This window comes from Rana temporaria, chromosome 6 (genome assembly GCF_905171775.1).
Source record: "Rana temporaria chromosome 6, aRanTem1.1, whole genome shotgun sequence".
Taxonomy (NCBI): Eukaryota; Metazoa; Chordata; class Amphibia; order Anura; family Ranidae; genus Rana; species Rana temporaria.
In genome coordinates, this window is record NC_053494.1 from 56,832,423 (window position 1) to 56,844,860 (window position 12,438).

General features: G+C 39.2%; 1 protein-coding gene across 1 annotated transcript in view; it reads left to right on the top strand.

The window, feature by feature from the left end:
* DNAH3 (dynein axonemal heavy chain 3) overlaps positions 1-12,438 on the top strand; it is a 483,492-nt gene that overhangs the window by 122,773 nt on the left and 348,281 nt on the right. The window contains exons 11-13 of the mRNA XM_040356847.1: positions 5,554-5,690; positions 7,870-7,975; positions 11,254-11,432. Of these exons, the coding sequence (XP_040212781.1) occupies positions 5,554-5,690; positions 7,870-7,975; positions 11,254-11,432 (422 nt within the window). The remainder of the gene's footprint in view (positions 1-5,553; positions 5,691-7,869; positions 7,976-11,253; positions 11,433-12,438) is intronic.

Here is a 12,438-nt window from a genome sequence, read left to right on the forward strand (position 1 = left end):
ATTTCCTACCACACTCCAAAGACCAGCAAGTAGGTTAATTGGCCCTTATCTAAATTGACCCTAGTATATGAATAAGTGAAAGAGAATGAGATAATTTATCAAGGATGTCAGCATAAACTTGGCTGATATCCCTTTCAGTGTTCAATAAAATAAGGGCTCTTAGGAAATCCTATCCAATCAAAAATCTTAAGATTTTAATCTGGTGGTTTTATATATATATATATATATAATGTAATTTGAAAACCTTTTCCACAAGACACTTGAGTGCATGCAAGAATAAGATTTGTACAGTATATACAGTAGAGTCCAAGTTATGCACATACAAAATCCTATAGCAACAAGTAAGACCGTCCTTACATGCTATACATTTTAGATAAGTGAGGTCTACTATTTTTATATTTTTAAGAAGATATGGGTTCTTTCAAAATGAATAGTTTTCTTTGAAACCAAAAATTTCAATACAAATTTGAACAATATCAATATCAGCCAACTGTGTTACGATTTGCAAAGCTTATGTTGTAACAATACTTTAAAAACTCAGAACCTATTTGACATGGTGGGACTTTCAAGGCACAACAAACCTTACAGTTAGAATTAGAAAGAAAGGGGGGTGAATGGCAAATGTATGCTTGTGCCACATTCAGTATATACGAGAAAAGAAAAAGGGGGGTTCCCCAGGGTGGACTTTTAAGGCACTAATAGCATTCCAAAATATACAGGATATTGAGAGTAAAAAAAAAAGTTTTATTCACAATTGTACATATTTATAAAAAAAATGAAATATTGAATTAAAATACACAGTTCCAATGATTGTCACCATATAAATAAATACATGAAGAACCTTCTTTACACCCGACGCGTTTCAGTGTAACCTTCTTCAGGGGTGTGTAGAGAAGGACAATTAGTTCATCTAAGCATAAGAATACATAAAGTTAATTACATGCATTTAGAACATTATTAAATCTATACAAAAAGTTTTCTTTGTTATGTGATGTATATACATGTAATCATTCACTTACGTATTATAAAGGATGATGAATATTTCATTGGATACGATTTTTTAAAAGAATTGAAAATATAAAGGGCACACTGGGTTCAATCAATGAGGTTGCCAGTCAAACAAGAAATGGGTATCAGGATATCCCTGTTACGGAGAAATTATTCCAAAGATCGAGAAGCCGGTGGATCAGCCAGAAGAGATCTACTGGGACTGGGATAGAGGTCCCTAAAAATATATAAGATATTAAATACAAATAATAAATTGTACCCAAATAGGGCTAAATGGTATATATATTATATAGAAAGAGTAATAATTTGCTACAATAACAGTTTATATGTTAATAAGGTATAATGTAAGGTTATATATGTATATGTACCTGATTATATGAGATCCGCAACAGACCTAATAATGTCCGCTGTCAAACAATACACTGTGGGCCTGATTCCCAAAAGAGATACGCAGACTTAACTGCTGTTCAGTCTGTGCCTAACTTTGGAAACGATCCTCAAAAGGCTTTTTCCAAAGTTAGGCAGAAAATCTGACATGTGTAAGACACTTACACGGTCAAATCTTAGGATGCAGTACCGCATCCGCCGCTGGGGGCATTTCTCATTGAAATGCAGCTTTGAGTATGCAAATGAGGACTTAAGCAGATTCACAAAGCATTTCATCATTGTGATTTCTGCGTAAGTTCCGAATTTGCCTGCGCAAAACTAGAGCTGGTTTTACAATGTGCAAAGTTAGTCACACCTTGTAAAGGCCCATTCAAGCGACGGCATTTGGTATGCATTCCCGAGGGAGAACTCCACAGCAATTTTTAAATTCAAAACCGGCATGGGTTCCCCCCCCAGGAGCATACCAGGCCCTTAGGTCTGGTATGGGTTGTAAGGAGACCCCCCCTACGCCAAAAATTCGACATAGGGGGTCCCCCTACAATCCATACCAGACCCGTATCCAAAGCACACTACCCGGCCGGTCAGGAAGGGAGTGGGGACGAGCGAGCGCCCCCCCCCTCCTGAGCCGTGCCAGGCCGCATGCCCTCAACATGGGGGGGTTGGGTGCTCTGGGGCAGGGGGGCGCACTGCGGGCCCCCCCCACCCCAGAGCACCCTGTCCCCATGTTGATGAGGACAGGACCTCTTCCCGACAACCCTTGCCGTTGGTTGTCGGGGTCTGCGGGCGGGGGCTTATCGGAATCTGGGAGTCCCCTCAAATAAGGGGGCCCCCAGATACCGGCCCCCCACCCTAAGTGAATGGATATGGGGTACATCGTACCCCTACCCATTCACCTGTAGGCAAAAAGTAAAAGTTATTAAACACACAGCACAAGGGTTTTTAAAATAATTTATTATTCTGCTCCGGAGGCCCCCCCTGTCTTCTTTATTAGCTCTAATACCAGGGGGGGGCTGCCTGCTATCTTTGTGTGTTAGCTCAATTACTAGCAGGCAGCCATCGCGGTCTTCTGTGACATCAGGTTCTTCTTCTCCCTTCTTCCGATGTTGACTCGTCACCTCTTGTCACTGTAATGATGGAAGCGCGCCTTGCATCCCATTTATATAGGCATCACCGTCCCATCATGCTCCGGCAGGTACCCACGTGGTGTGTGCCTACCCACGTGCACCCACCACGTGGATTGAATTATGTTAAGGAACAAAAAATATATATCAATATAATGATATTTTCTGTTTAGTATTTGTTCATATAGAGGATAACATAAACAAATACATTTAAGTAACTAAATCCAAACTAGGGAGTAAGCATAGAGGTGATGGTTTAGTAAACGTAAAAGCTTTATCTATAGAAATCCACTAAAGGATAGTGTTGCATAATATCATTAAAGCAGGTAATATAGACATGGACTTACTTGACAGGATCAGCCTCACAAGCTTGACATTCCAGCAAATAGTGCTGGTGTGAAGGTGTGGGTGCTCTATATGTATAGCAAGACCCTCCCATCAGCTATCACAGTTAACTGCAAACCGCTGACTGCAAGAAACAAAGATAGTAGGGAACTCCTAATTAGTCCCCTGAATCAGGTAGATGCGAGCATAGGGGTAATGGTTTAGTAAACCTGTAGAAACCATTAGCTGGATTCACATAGATGAGCCTAACATTAGGCAGGCGTAGCGTATCCCATATACGCTATGCTGCCGTTAGAGAGGCAAGTGCTGTATTCACAAAGCACTTGCGTCCTGAGTTACGGCGGCGTAGCGTAAATGTGCCGGCCTGAGCGCGCCTTATTTAAATTGTGAAGATGTGGGCTTATTTTATGCTAATGAATCGTGACCCGATTCATATCCTAGTGCGCATGCTCCAAATTACATATCCTAGTGCGCGAATGCTCGAATTTCCAGCTTGGTCTTCCCAATATAGAAGCAACCACAGCTACATTGCTTGACTGGCAACCTCATAGATTGAACCCAGCATGCCGTTTATATTTTCAATTATTTTAAAAAATCGTATCCAATGAAATATTTATCATCTTTTATAGTACGTAAGTGAATGATTACATGTATATACATCACATAACAAAGAAAACTTTTTGTATAGATTTAATAATGTTCTAAATGCATGTAATTAACTTTATGTATTCTTATGCTTAGATGAACTAATTGCCCTTCTCTACACACCCCTGAAGAAGTTTACCCCGAAACACGTCGGGTGTAAAGAAGGTTCTTCATGTATTTACTTATATGGTGACAATCATTGGAACTGTATATTTTAATTCAATATTAAATATTTCAATTGTGAAAAAAACTATTTTTTCACTCTCAATATCCTGTATATTTTGGAATACTATTAGTGCCTTAAAAGTCCACCCAGGGGAACCCCTTTTTTCTTTTCTCGTTAAAATTACATAAAGTTTTTTATACACAACACGAATCTCTTAAAAACTATTTCTAATTACATGTAAGATAAAATCTTGTTAGAATAGATAATTTGCTAAACATTAATCCCTGTAGTGTATTAAATACACTTAGTTTAATTACATACAGTAAATATAGACTGGCATATTCAGATATTGTTTTTCAAAGCTCAACACATTTCCTGGAATATCTACTTCTTTAGAGGTTATACATGGGATAGATGAACAACTCTAGGAATAGAAAATACATAAAATGACAGCATGTTCATAAAGTACATATTTTTTACTAGCACTTTTGTGCATATCACATACATTTGTAGTTACCTGAATATGCACCAAACGGGGATGGATGACCAGAGGCCCAAGCACAGGAAACCAATCACCCAGGGTACCACATGTACAATATGGCCCCACACAGGTCAATAGGCCAAACATGTGGTGCCCTGGGTGGGCTCCTGCCCTCTGATTTGTTTCCCCTGCTTGGGCCTCTGGTAGTCCCTCCCCCTGGCCCATTCTTTAGAAAGTTTGGAGACCCCTGCTAGACCCCAGCCTTCCTTATGTGCCAGTGCTTACATAATAAGCCAGCAAGTGAAGCTTTAAGCTCATTTTCACAAGCATTCAAGTGGTCAAACCATAGTGTCTGTGTGGCTAGAAAAATGGCTTTCTAGGATGCTCTATATAGCGCATGTGAGTGACCCAAAAACGATTAATCCAATTAGACTCTAATATACTCAATTGTTTGTCAATACATTTGTTAGATAAGGCTTAGTCATCAACTTCCTAGTAAGTTCACTTTCTAAGAAAAACAACAAATAGACAAATGACAAGATGAATAAATAATACTATATTTACTTGCTAAACAAGATGGCAGCCTAAATCCCAGCAAACTGCATTATTAGTCCAGTCCAGAAGTGAGCAATTGACCCCAACATAAATTATACCATTCTTACTGTGCCCCAGGATATACTTTTTAAACATTAAAGTAATTAGGCAGTTATTCAGATTACTTTCTTGATTCACTTACCAAAGAAGATGTATGCCCTCTGCAATGCAACATGTCTCTTCCTTCCCATACAGCCAAGCAGCTCAGCAGCTTGGTCTCCCGCAGCTCCCAAGATGCGCCTGTACAGGATGCTTTATTGATCAATTTGCAGAGGATGCTGATGGAAGGAGGTCAGATGGTCCGATACTGGGCCGCAAGTAGTTAGGTCTCTGCCTAGCAATGCAGGATGCAGGTACAGCAGAAGAGTGAGGGTGGATTGCAAGTATTGATGACAATGATATAGCTGTGGGTCCCACATTGGTGCAGAAGGCAGACATGACATTGACAGGAATGACAGATAGGAGTACAGACCCACACTAGATACTTTGTTTTCTTTTTATTACATATTAGGGGGGCACTACAGGATCCTTCACTCCACCAGCAGTACAATCTGTCCCTGCCTCCTGAATAAATTATTTACAAAGTGATACTTTTGCAACTTCTGTTTTGTTTAAAATCACAATGGTAAAAGTCTGATTCCCTCTTAGATATATCTGTTTAAAATGTGGTAGATTTATTATTGCATTCCTAAATACTATAACAATAAATCATTGATTTTCATAGCAGAAAGATAATATAAATTTTCTAGTATATATCGAGGAAAAAAGCTGTCATTCACTTGGCCTGCTCTGATCTTTACTTCCAGGTAGAAGTGGAGCTTTTTCCAGACCTTCAGATGAATAAACTTATCCTCAGTTCTGTAAGACAAGATGAATCTTTGGTCTCCCATTACGTCAACAAAGCACGGAAGATATTCAATATGAACACAATCGGTCCCCAAAAGTAACTTTCTCACATCTTTTAAAAACTATCGCACAGTGGGGTTGATGTACTAAAACTGGAAAGTGCTAAATCGGGTGCAGCTGTGCTTGATAGCTGATCAGCTTCCAACTTCAGCTTGTGCAATTAAGCGTTGACAAATAAAAACCGTAAGCTGGTTAGTTTTTATGCAGAGCTGCACTAGATTTTGCACTTTCAAGTTTTATTAAATAAACCCCAGTATGATTCTATGTTCAAATTTGGCACCTGCTCTTCTCAGACGACTCTAAATTAAGCCTGAACTGGTCTAAAATCTTTCTGAGGTAGTAACAGTGCTAAATTACAGCCCCTTTGATGTCTGTTAGCACCTATATTGCTAGCAGTTGAATAAACGTAGTAGGGCTTGTCAAGGTGTTGCAGAGCTCACCTTGGACAGATGTTGTATCTCTGTATAGTCTGGGCCTAAAGGTTAAAATAACATTGAAGTAAAGATATGATTTTCGTATTGGTGATTCCATACATACAATTCAATGGCATCAACTAAATGGCAATTCTTGAAAGTGTGCAGACAACTGTGATCTATTTTGTTTACTGTTGTTCCACTAGTTCCATCCTTATTGTAATTGGGGTAGCTCGGTAACTAATATATAATTGTTTTTAATTTTTTAATTTAGAAATCCCTTTTAAGGATTACTAAATACGAGAACAAAATGTTAAATATTGTAGCTTATCAGTTGCTTGTTGTAGTGGCTGTATTAATTTTTTTGTCCAGGCTAAGAATATTTTCTGCAAAAACAGAAAATATATGTTAATGTTGCCAGAAACGTAGTGTACGTGTCACTTCCTGTGAAATGAACTGAAATGTTATCTCATAAAATCTTCCTGCTAACCACTGCCCCCAAGTAATATAGATAAAGACAGTAAGACATACTTGGGTGCTCCATCTACCGGCAAAGTATGAAGAGAGTGAGTATAGCCACCCAAAGACAAGAATTACCAAGTGAAAATAAAGTTAACAAAGCCAAAATGTAAAAAAATAAAATAAAAAATGCAGGCACCACATCTTAAGACTGGTAATCTACAATGTATCACATTTTTGGGGTTTAGGTACACTTTAACCACTTGCCTACTGTCCACTTTCACCCCTTTCCTGCTCAGGCCAATTTTCAGCTTTTAGCACTGTCGTACTTTGAATGACATTTGCGCAGTCATGCAACACTGTACCCAAAGAAATATATATTTTTTTTATCACACAAATATAACTTTCTTTGGGTGGTATTTAATTACCACTGGGTTTTTTTAGTTGTTGCTAAATAAACGAATAAAGACCGAAAATTTTGAAAAAAAAAAAACTTTTTCATAGTTTTGTTATAGAATTTTGCAAACAGGAAATGTTTCTCCTTCACTGATGGGCACTGCTAGGCTGCACTGATGAGGCGGCACTGATGAGGAGGCACTGATAGGTGGCCCTGATTGGCACGGATAGGTGGCTCTGGTGGGCACTGGTAGGCGGAACTGATAGCTGACACTGATGAGGAGGCACAGATTGGCAGCACTGGTGGGCACTGTTGGGACTGCACTGATAATCAGTGCCCTGATTATCACTTTACATGTCCCTTTTAGAGAAGCCGTTTATCGGCTCTCTTCTCCTCTACTCATGCTGTCAGCATGAGAAAAGTAGTGTTGATAACCTGCTTCTGTTTACATATGCGATCTACTGTGATTGGACACAGCTGATCACATAGTAAAGAGCCGCTGATTGGCTCTTTACCCCAATCTATGATCCCCAGTGTCCTCCAGACACTGTGATCACAGAACGCACCATCTTCAGCATCCCTAAAGGTGTTCCTTTCGGGTGTCCGTAACATTTGCAGTTCATTTGCTACAAAATAACTTTTTAAAGTTTAAATTTATAGGAAAAAGCACTAATGGGAAGTTCATTAAGCTTATTCTATTAAAAAAAAATGTTTTTTCTATAACTCTGCAAGCTACTATGGAACAACACATTTATCAATCTTTTACTCTACTAGGCTTTTGTCTCCACATTTCACTCCATGTACTTCTTTTTGTAGCTAAACTCCTGTCAGAAGGCTTCCATTTTAATCATGTATTATATTTGTACACTGAAGTATTGAAATTTGAGGGAAAACTAATTATCTTTAGTACACTGCCATTTCTAAAGCTCTGTGTCCATCTCTTTTAGGTACTTAAATGTTTATAAAAAATACAGTGACCTTTTAAATCAAAAAGCTCAGCAGGATGTAATTGCGTTTCTCAAGGAAGAACATTCTCTGCAGGCCTTTACCAAGGTAATGAGATCGGGCATTCTATTGCGAACAAGCCTTGTTAAAGACTAGCTATACTCCTTTATTTGAAAAAAAAAAATCTTTGTAAGACTTGGTTTACACCTGTGTTGCTACCTGAAAAGCCCTTTGTGGTGGATTGCAGTAGAGGTGTGGCTGACACACTGCCACCCTAGATGCCTGTTATTTTTTCCTTTTTTTGACAGCCAAAGTTTTTTTATTTTTTTAATCAGCACTGTTGGTGTTCTTTGGTGAGGTATCAGGGGTCTTAACAGACCCCGAACATCTCCCCTTTAAGACATATAAAGGGACTAAGGACACAGATTCCCCAGTCCATTTCTCTGCAGCCTCAGCTAAAATGAATGGAAAGCAGCACGGAGGGGGGAAGTCTGAGCCCAACTATGGCTTAGACGCCCCTTAAATTTAATTGCGCCCCAGTCATTGGGAGCCCCACGCTACATGTGAAATGCCAAAAAAAGAAAGGGCAACTTGCTAAAAAGACCCCTTGAGCAGGTGCCAGATTTATAAGTGTGGTTGTACAAATGTGATCAAACCTGACCTCAGGCAAATAGAGCAAAAGGCAGTTGAGCAGAGCTTGCAGTTACCCCTGTAAAATATATGGAAAATAGTGGAAACTGGTGTAACAAATAGCTGGCTGGCTTGGGAGACATTCATAGACATAAGACTGAAAATAACTGGATCAGGCAAATGTTATTTTTGTTTTTTTCTGGACTTTAGCCTCCCCAAGGACCTGCATGCTAACTTTTTTCTGTAGGGAGATGCTTTTTTTTTGGCCTGCAATACATGCTACAATCCAGTTATTCTGTCACAACACTGCTGATGTGTTGAAAATTGCCTTTGTATATAGGTGGGAGTAATTTCAATGCAATCATATGTAGATGTAGATGCATTCATTTCCATCAGGTGGAAAAAAAATTGATTACCTTCAAGTGGCTTAACTTTATTCGTGCAATTAAGTAAAATAAATCTACATTCCCCATTTTCCCCATGCCTGAGATTATACTGTATTCATATGCCATTATGTAGCAGTCATATCTGGTATAGGTGAAAATTGTCTTACAAATGATGGAGAAATTTAAATCAAAGTGTTTTTTGAATTGTATGCATGTAACAATCAAAACAGTCCAGTCCAGACCGAAGGGAGGGTGGTGAGGGTGGAGGGATCGGGGCTAAAATGTAAAAGGGGAAGAAACAGGAAAGTTTATTTATTATTAAAAGTATAATAAAAAAAATAAAATAAAGTATTAAAAGAGATAAAATCCAACCTTTACTAATGATGCGAAACCAAATTAGAGACGCTAAAGGGCCGGCAAAAGAACTTGAGCGTTCCAAGTAAAACTCTACGAGGTGGAGTCTGAAGTAAAGGATAAAAAAAGAAAAAAAACAGTCCAGCCCTTTCGAAAGTGAAAGTTAATAAACCTGTGATCATGCGCAAGGGATAGTACATTGGTGTAAGTTAAAGTAAAACTCTCCAACCATTATATAACTGTACTCCCTTTACTTGAAGCAAACCTGTCATTTAAGAAATATGGGGTCTGCCATTACAAATCTTCTGAAAAACAATAGTAACTTATTACATTTAACTACAAAACAGAGGTGTGCGCTATATTGTTAAAAATTCTTATAGATGAATACTACCAATGCAGTAGAGCACCTTTGGGATGTGGGGGGATGGAAGATTTTCATCATGTATGTGCAGCCAACAAATCTGCAGCAACTGCGTGATCCTATCATGTCCATGTGGACCAAAATCTCAGGAATGTTTCCAACACCCTGTTGAATCTATGCCACAAAGAATTAAGGCAGTTCTGAAGGCAAAATGAGGTCCAACACGGTACTAGCAAGGTGTACCTAATAAAGTGGCTGGTGAGTGTATACTGTACATACATAAAATTAGGTTAGTAGGGCGTAGTATTTGCACTGGGGTGTTTTTGGCTATTTTTCAACCTATTAAACTTCACTTAATTCATATTGGTTGGAGATCCCTGCACCTAATCTGTTGAGGAAAATGGGGTATATTTTGCTATTTTCCTTTAATGATACATTGGGGGTTATTTACAAAAGGCAAATCCACTTTGCACTACAAGTGCAAAGTGCACTTGAAAGTACACTGAAATTTCACTTGGAAGTGCAGTCGCTGTAAATTTGAGGGGCAGATCTGAAATGAGTGGAAGCTCTGCTGATTTTATTATCCAATCATGTGCAAGCTAAAATTCTGTTTTTTATTTTCCTTGCATGTCCCCCTCAGATTTACAGCGACTGCACTTCCAAATGCACTTTTAGTGTAATTTCAAGTGCACTTTGCGCTTGTAGTTTGCACTTATAGTGCAAAGTGGATTTGCCTTTAGAAAATAACCCCCATTGAAATTGTATGTGTACCATAAGGCCTATTACCCACATTTACATATGCTGATTTGTTTCTAACAAGGGGTTGTATGATATATGCAAATCACGTAGTGAAATACAAACCATAAATGGGTTGAGATATGAATGTGTTGTAGAATATATTTGGACAGAAATAAACACAAATTTATGCTCTACGTGTTATAAATTATGTGGTTAAAATGCATGCTATACTAATTGTGTAATACAGGGCATCGTTCTTGTTGGTGATTTAGTATGCTTGCTATTATTTATAGTACTTGAATCCTGGAAATCCAAGCCATCTATATTTTGTGTTTATCTAAAATGCATAACTTTAGTTTATCTACCTTTTAGGTTTCTATCAGATGAGTACATATTTTTAAACATTGATATATTGTTGTAAAAGTAAAAAAAAATGTCCCTAAATATCTTCCTTTACCTTAGTGCAGTCCTCCTTCACACTTACCTCATCCTTCCATTTTGCTTTTAAATGTCCTTATTTCTTCTGAGAAATCCTCACTTCCTGTTCTTCTGTCTGTAACTCCACACAGTAATGCGACACTTTCTCCCTGGTGTGGAGAAAGCCTCTTGAGGGGGGAGGAGGCGCGCCGGAGTGTCAGGATGCCCACTAACACACAGCTCCTTTCTCTATCTGCAAAGTAGATAGCGTCCTGACCCTCCTGCTCGCCCCCTTCCCCCTCAAGAGGCTTTCTCCACACCAGGGAGAAAGCCTTGCATTACTGTGTGGAGTTACAGACAGAAGAACAGGAAGTGAGGGAAAAATTAATTACCGGTACCTTTACAACCCCTTTAACCAAAAATAGAATCAATTTGATTTTAAATGTTATTGGTTTTCCATGTTTGAACTTCTGTAATACAAGTCTATTTTCTTCTCACAGAAAATCACAAGCTTATCACAGCTTCAGGGAGAAATTGCATCCATGCAAATCACAGTGCCTCTTGCCATGTTTTGCCTGGATGCTTTACGCTTTAATGAGGATCTTTGTGCCAGAGCTCAAAAGTTAAAGGATCAGCTTATCCAGTATGAAGTAGATGAAAACAGGGAGTTGAATATAAGGCAAGTACTTTTGTTTGCACCAGTCTATGAACATCAGATTTAATAGACTACGGACAAGAATATAAGTCTTCATGTGAGACATGGATCAGTAACTTCTTATTCAATCAGATAACTACTCAAGCCAAATAAGTTGTCATACATTATGAAAGTAAAATGTGTGTTAATACAGCATCTGACATCATTGTTTTAACCTGGAGAAAAGTAGCCTATTAAGATTTTAACTTTTTTTTTTTTTTTTTTAAGTGTTACAATATTTCATTGGCAAGTTCACAGCATGATATGCATTTAATAAAAAAGTCAAGCTGTAATTTTCTAGTAAGAGAAATTAATAATTCTGTAATGACATTACCATTGGAATTACTGTAGTGTAGCGCCTGGTTACTTAAAAAGTACCGGTGCTAGTTAAATTTAGAGAGGAATCGGAGTGTTAACTGACTCTGATCCAGTTATTATGTTCAAAACTGGTCTCTGTCCCAGCTTGGCTGTGCTGTGGGCTGTCTATTGTTACTGGGGTGTAGTTCCTACTCCAGGGCGATGGGTGGCAGCAGTGGAGTCAAAGTTTGGGTGCTTTTCCCCCAGCAGCCTATGAGGAGGGTTCAGCCTTGCTGTGCATGCTGGGGGAGGGTATTTATGGGGCAGACGTCATTGTTCTGGGTTCTTCTTCGGAGTGCGGCACCCACATTTAGAGTGACTGCGCATCACAGCACCCCGGCGTAATGGCCTTCCATGCCGGGTATGCGTGTGTCACGCGGTGTTCCTGGACCATGTTGGTCCAGAACATTTGAGCTGTGGCAGGGAGCCCAGTAGTCGACTGGGTTCCCAATCCTGAAGATCCCAAGCAAGATAGCTGTTCAGTGGGGAGTCCATCTGAGGAGAGCCAATGAGAGGCTGGCGATCCAACACGGTCTCGACAAACCCCCGGGGATCAAGGTAGCCAGACACTGAGAGGCTGGTCACCTGTCAGTCGGTACCTGAAAACTATCTGAAGGAGACGCAATTCTATCAA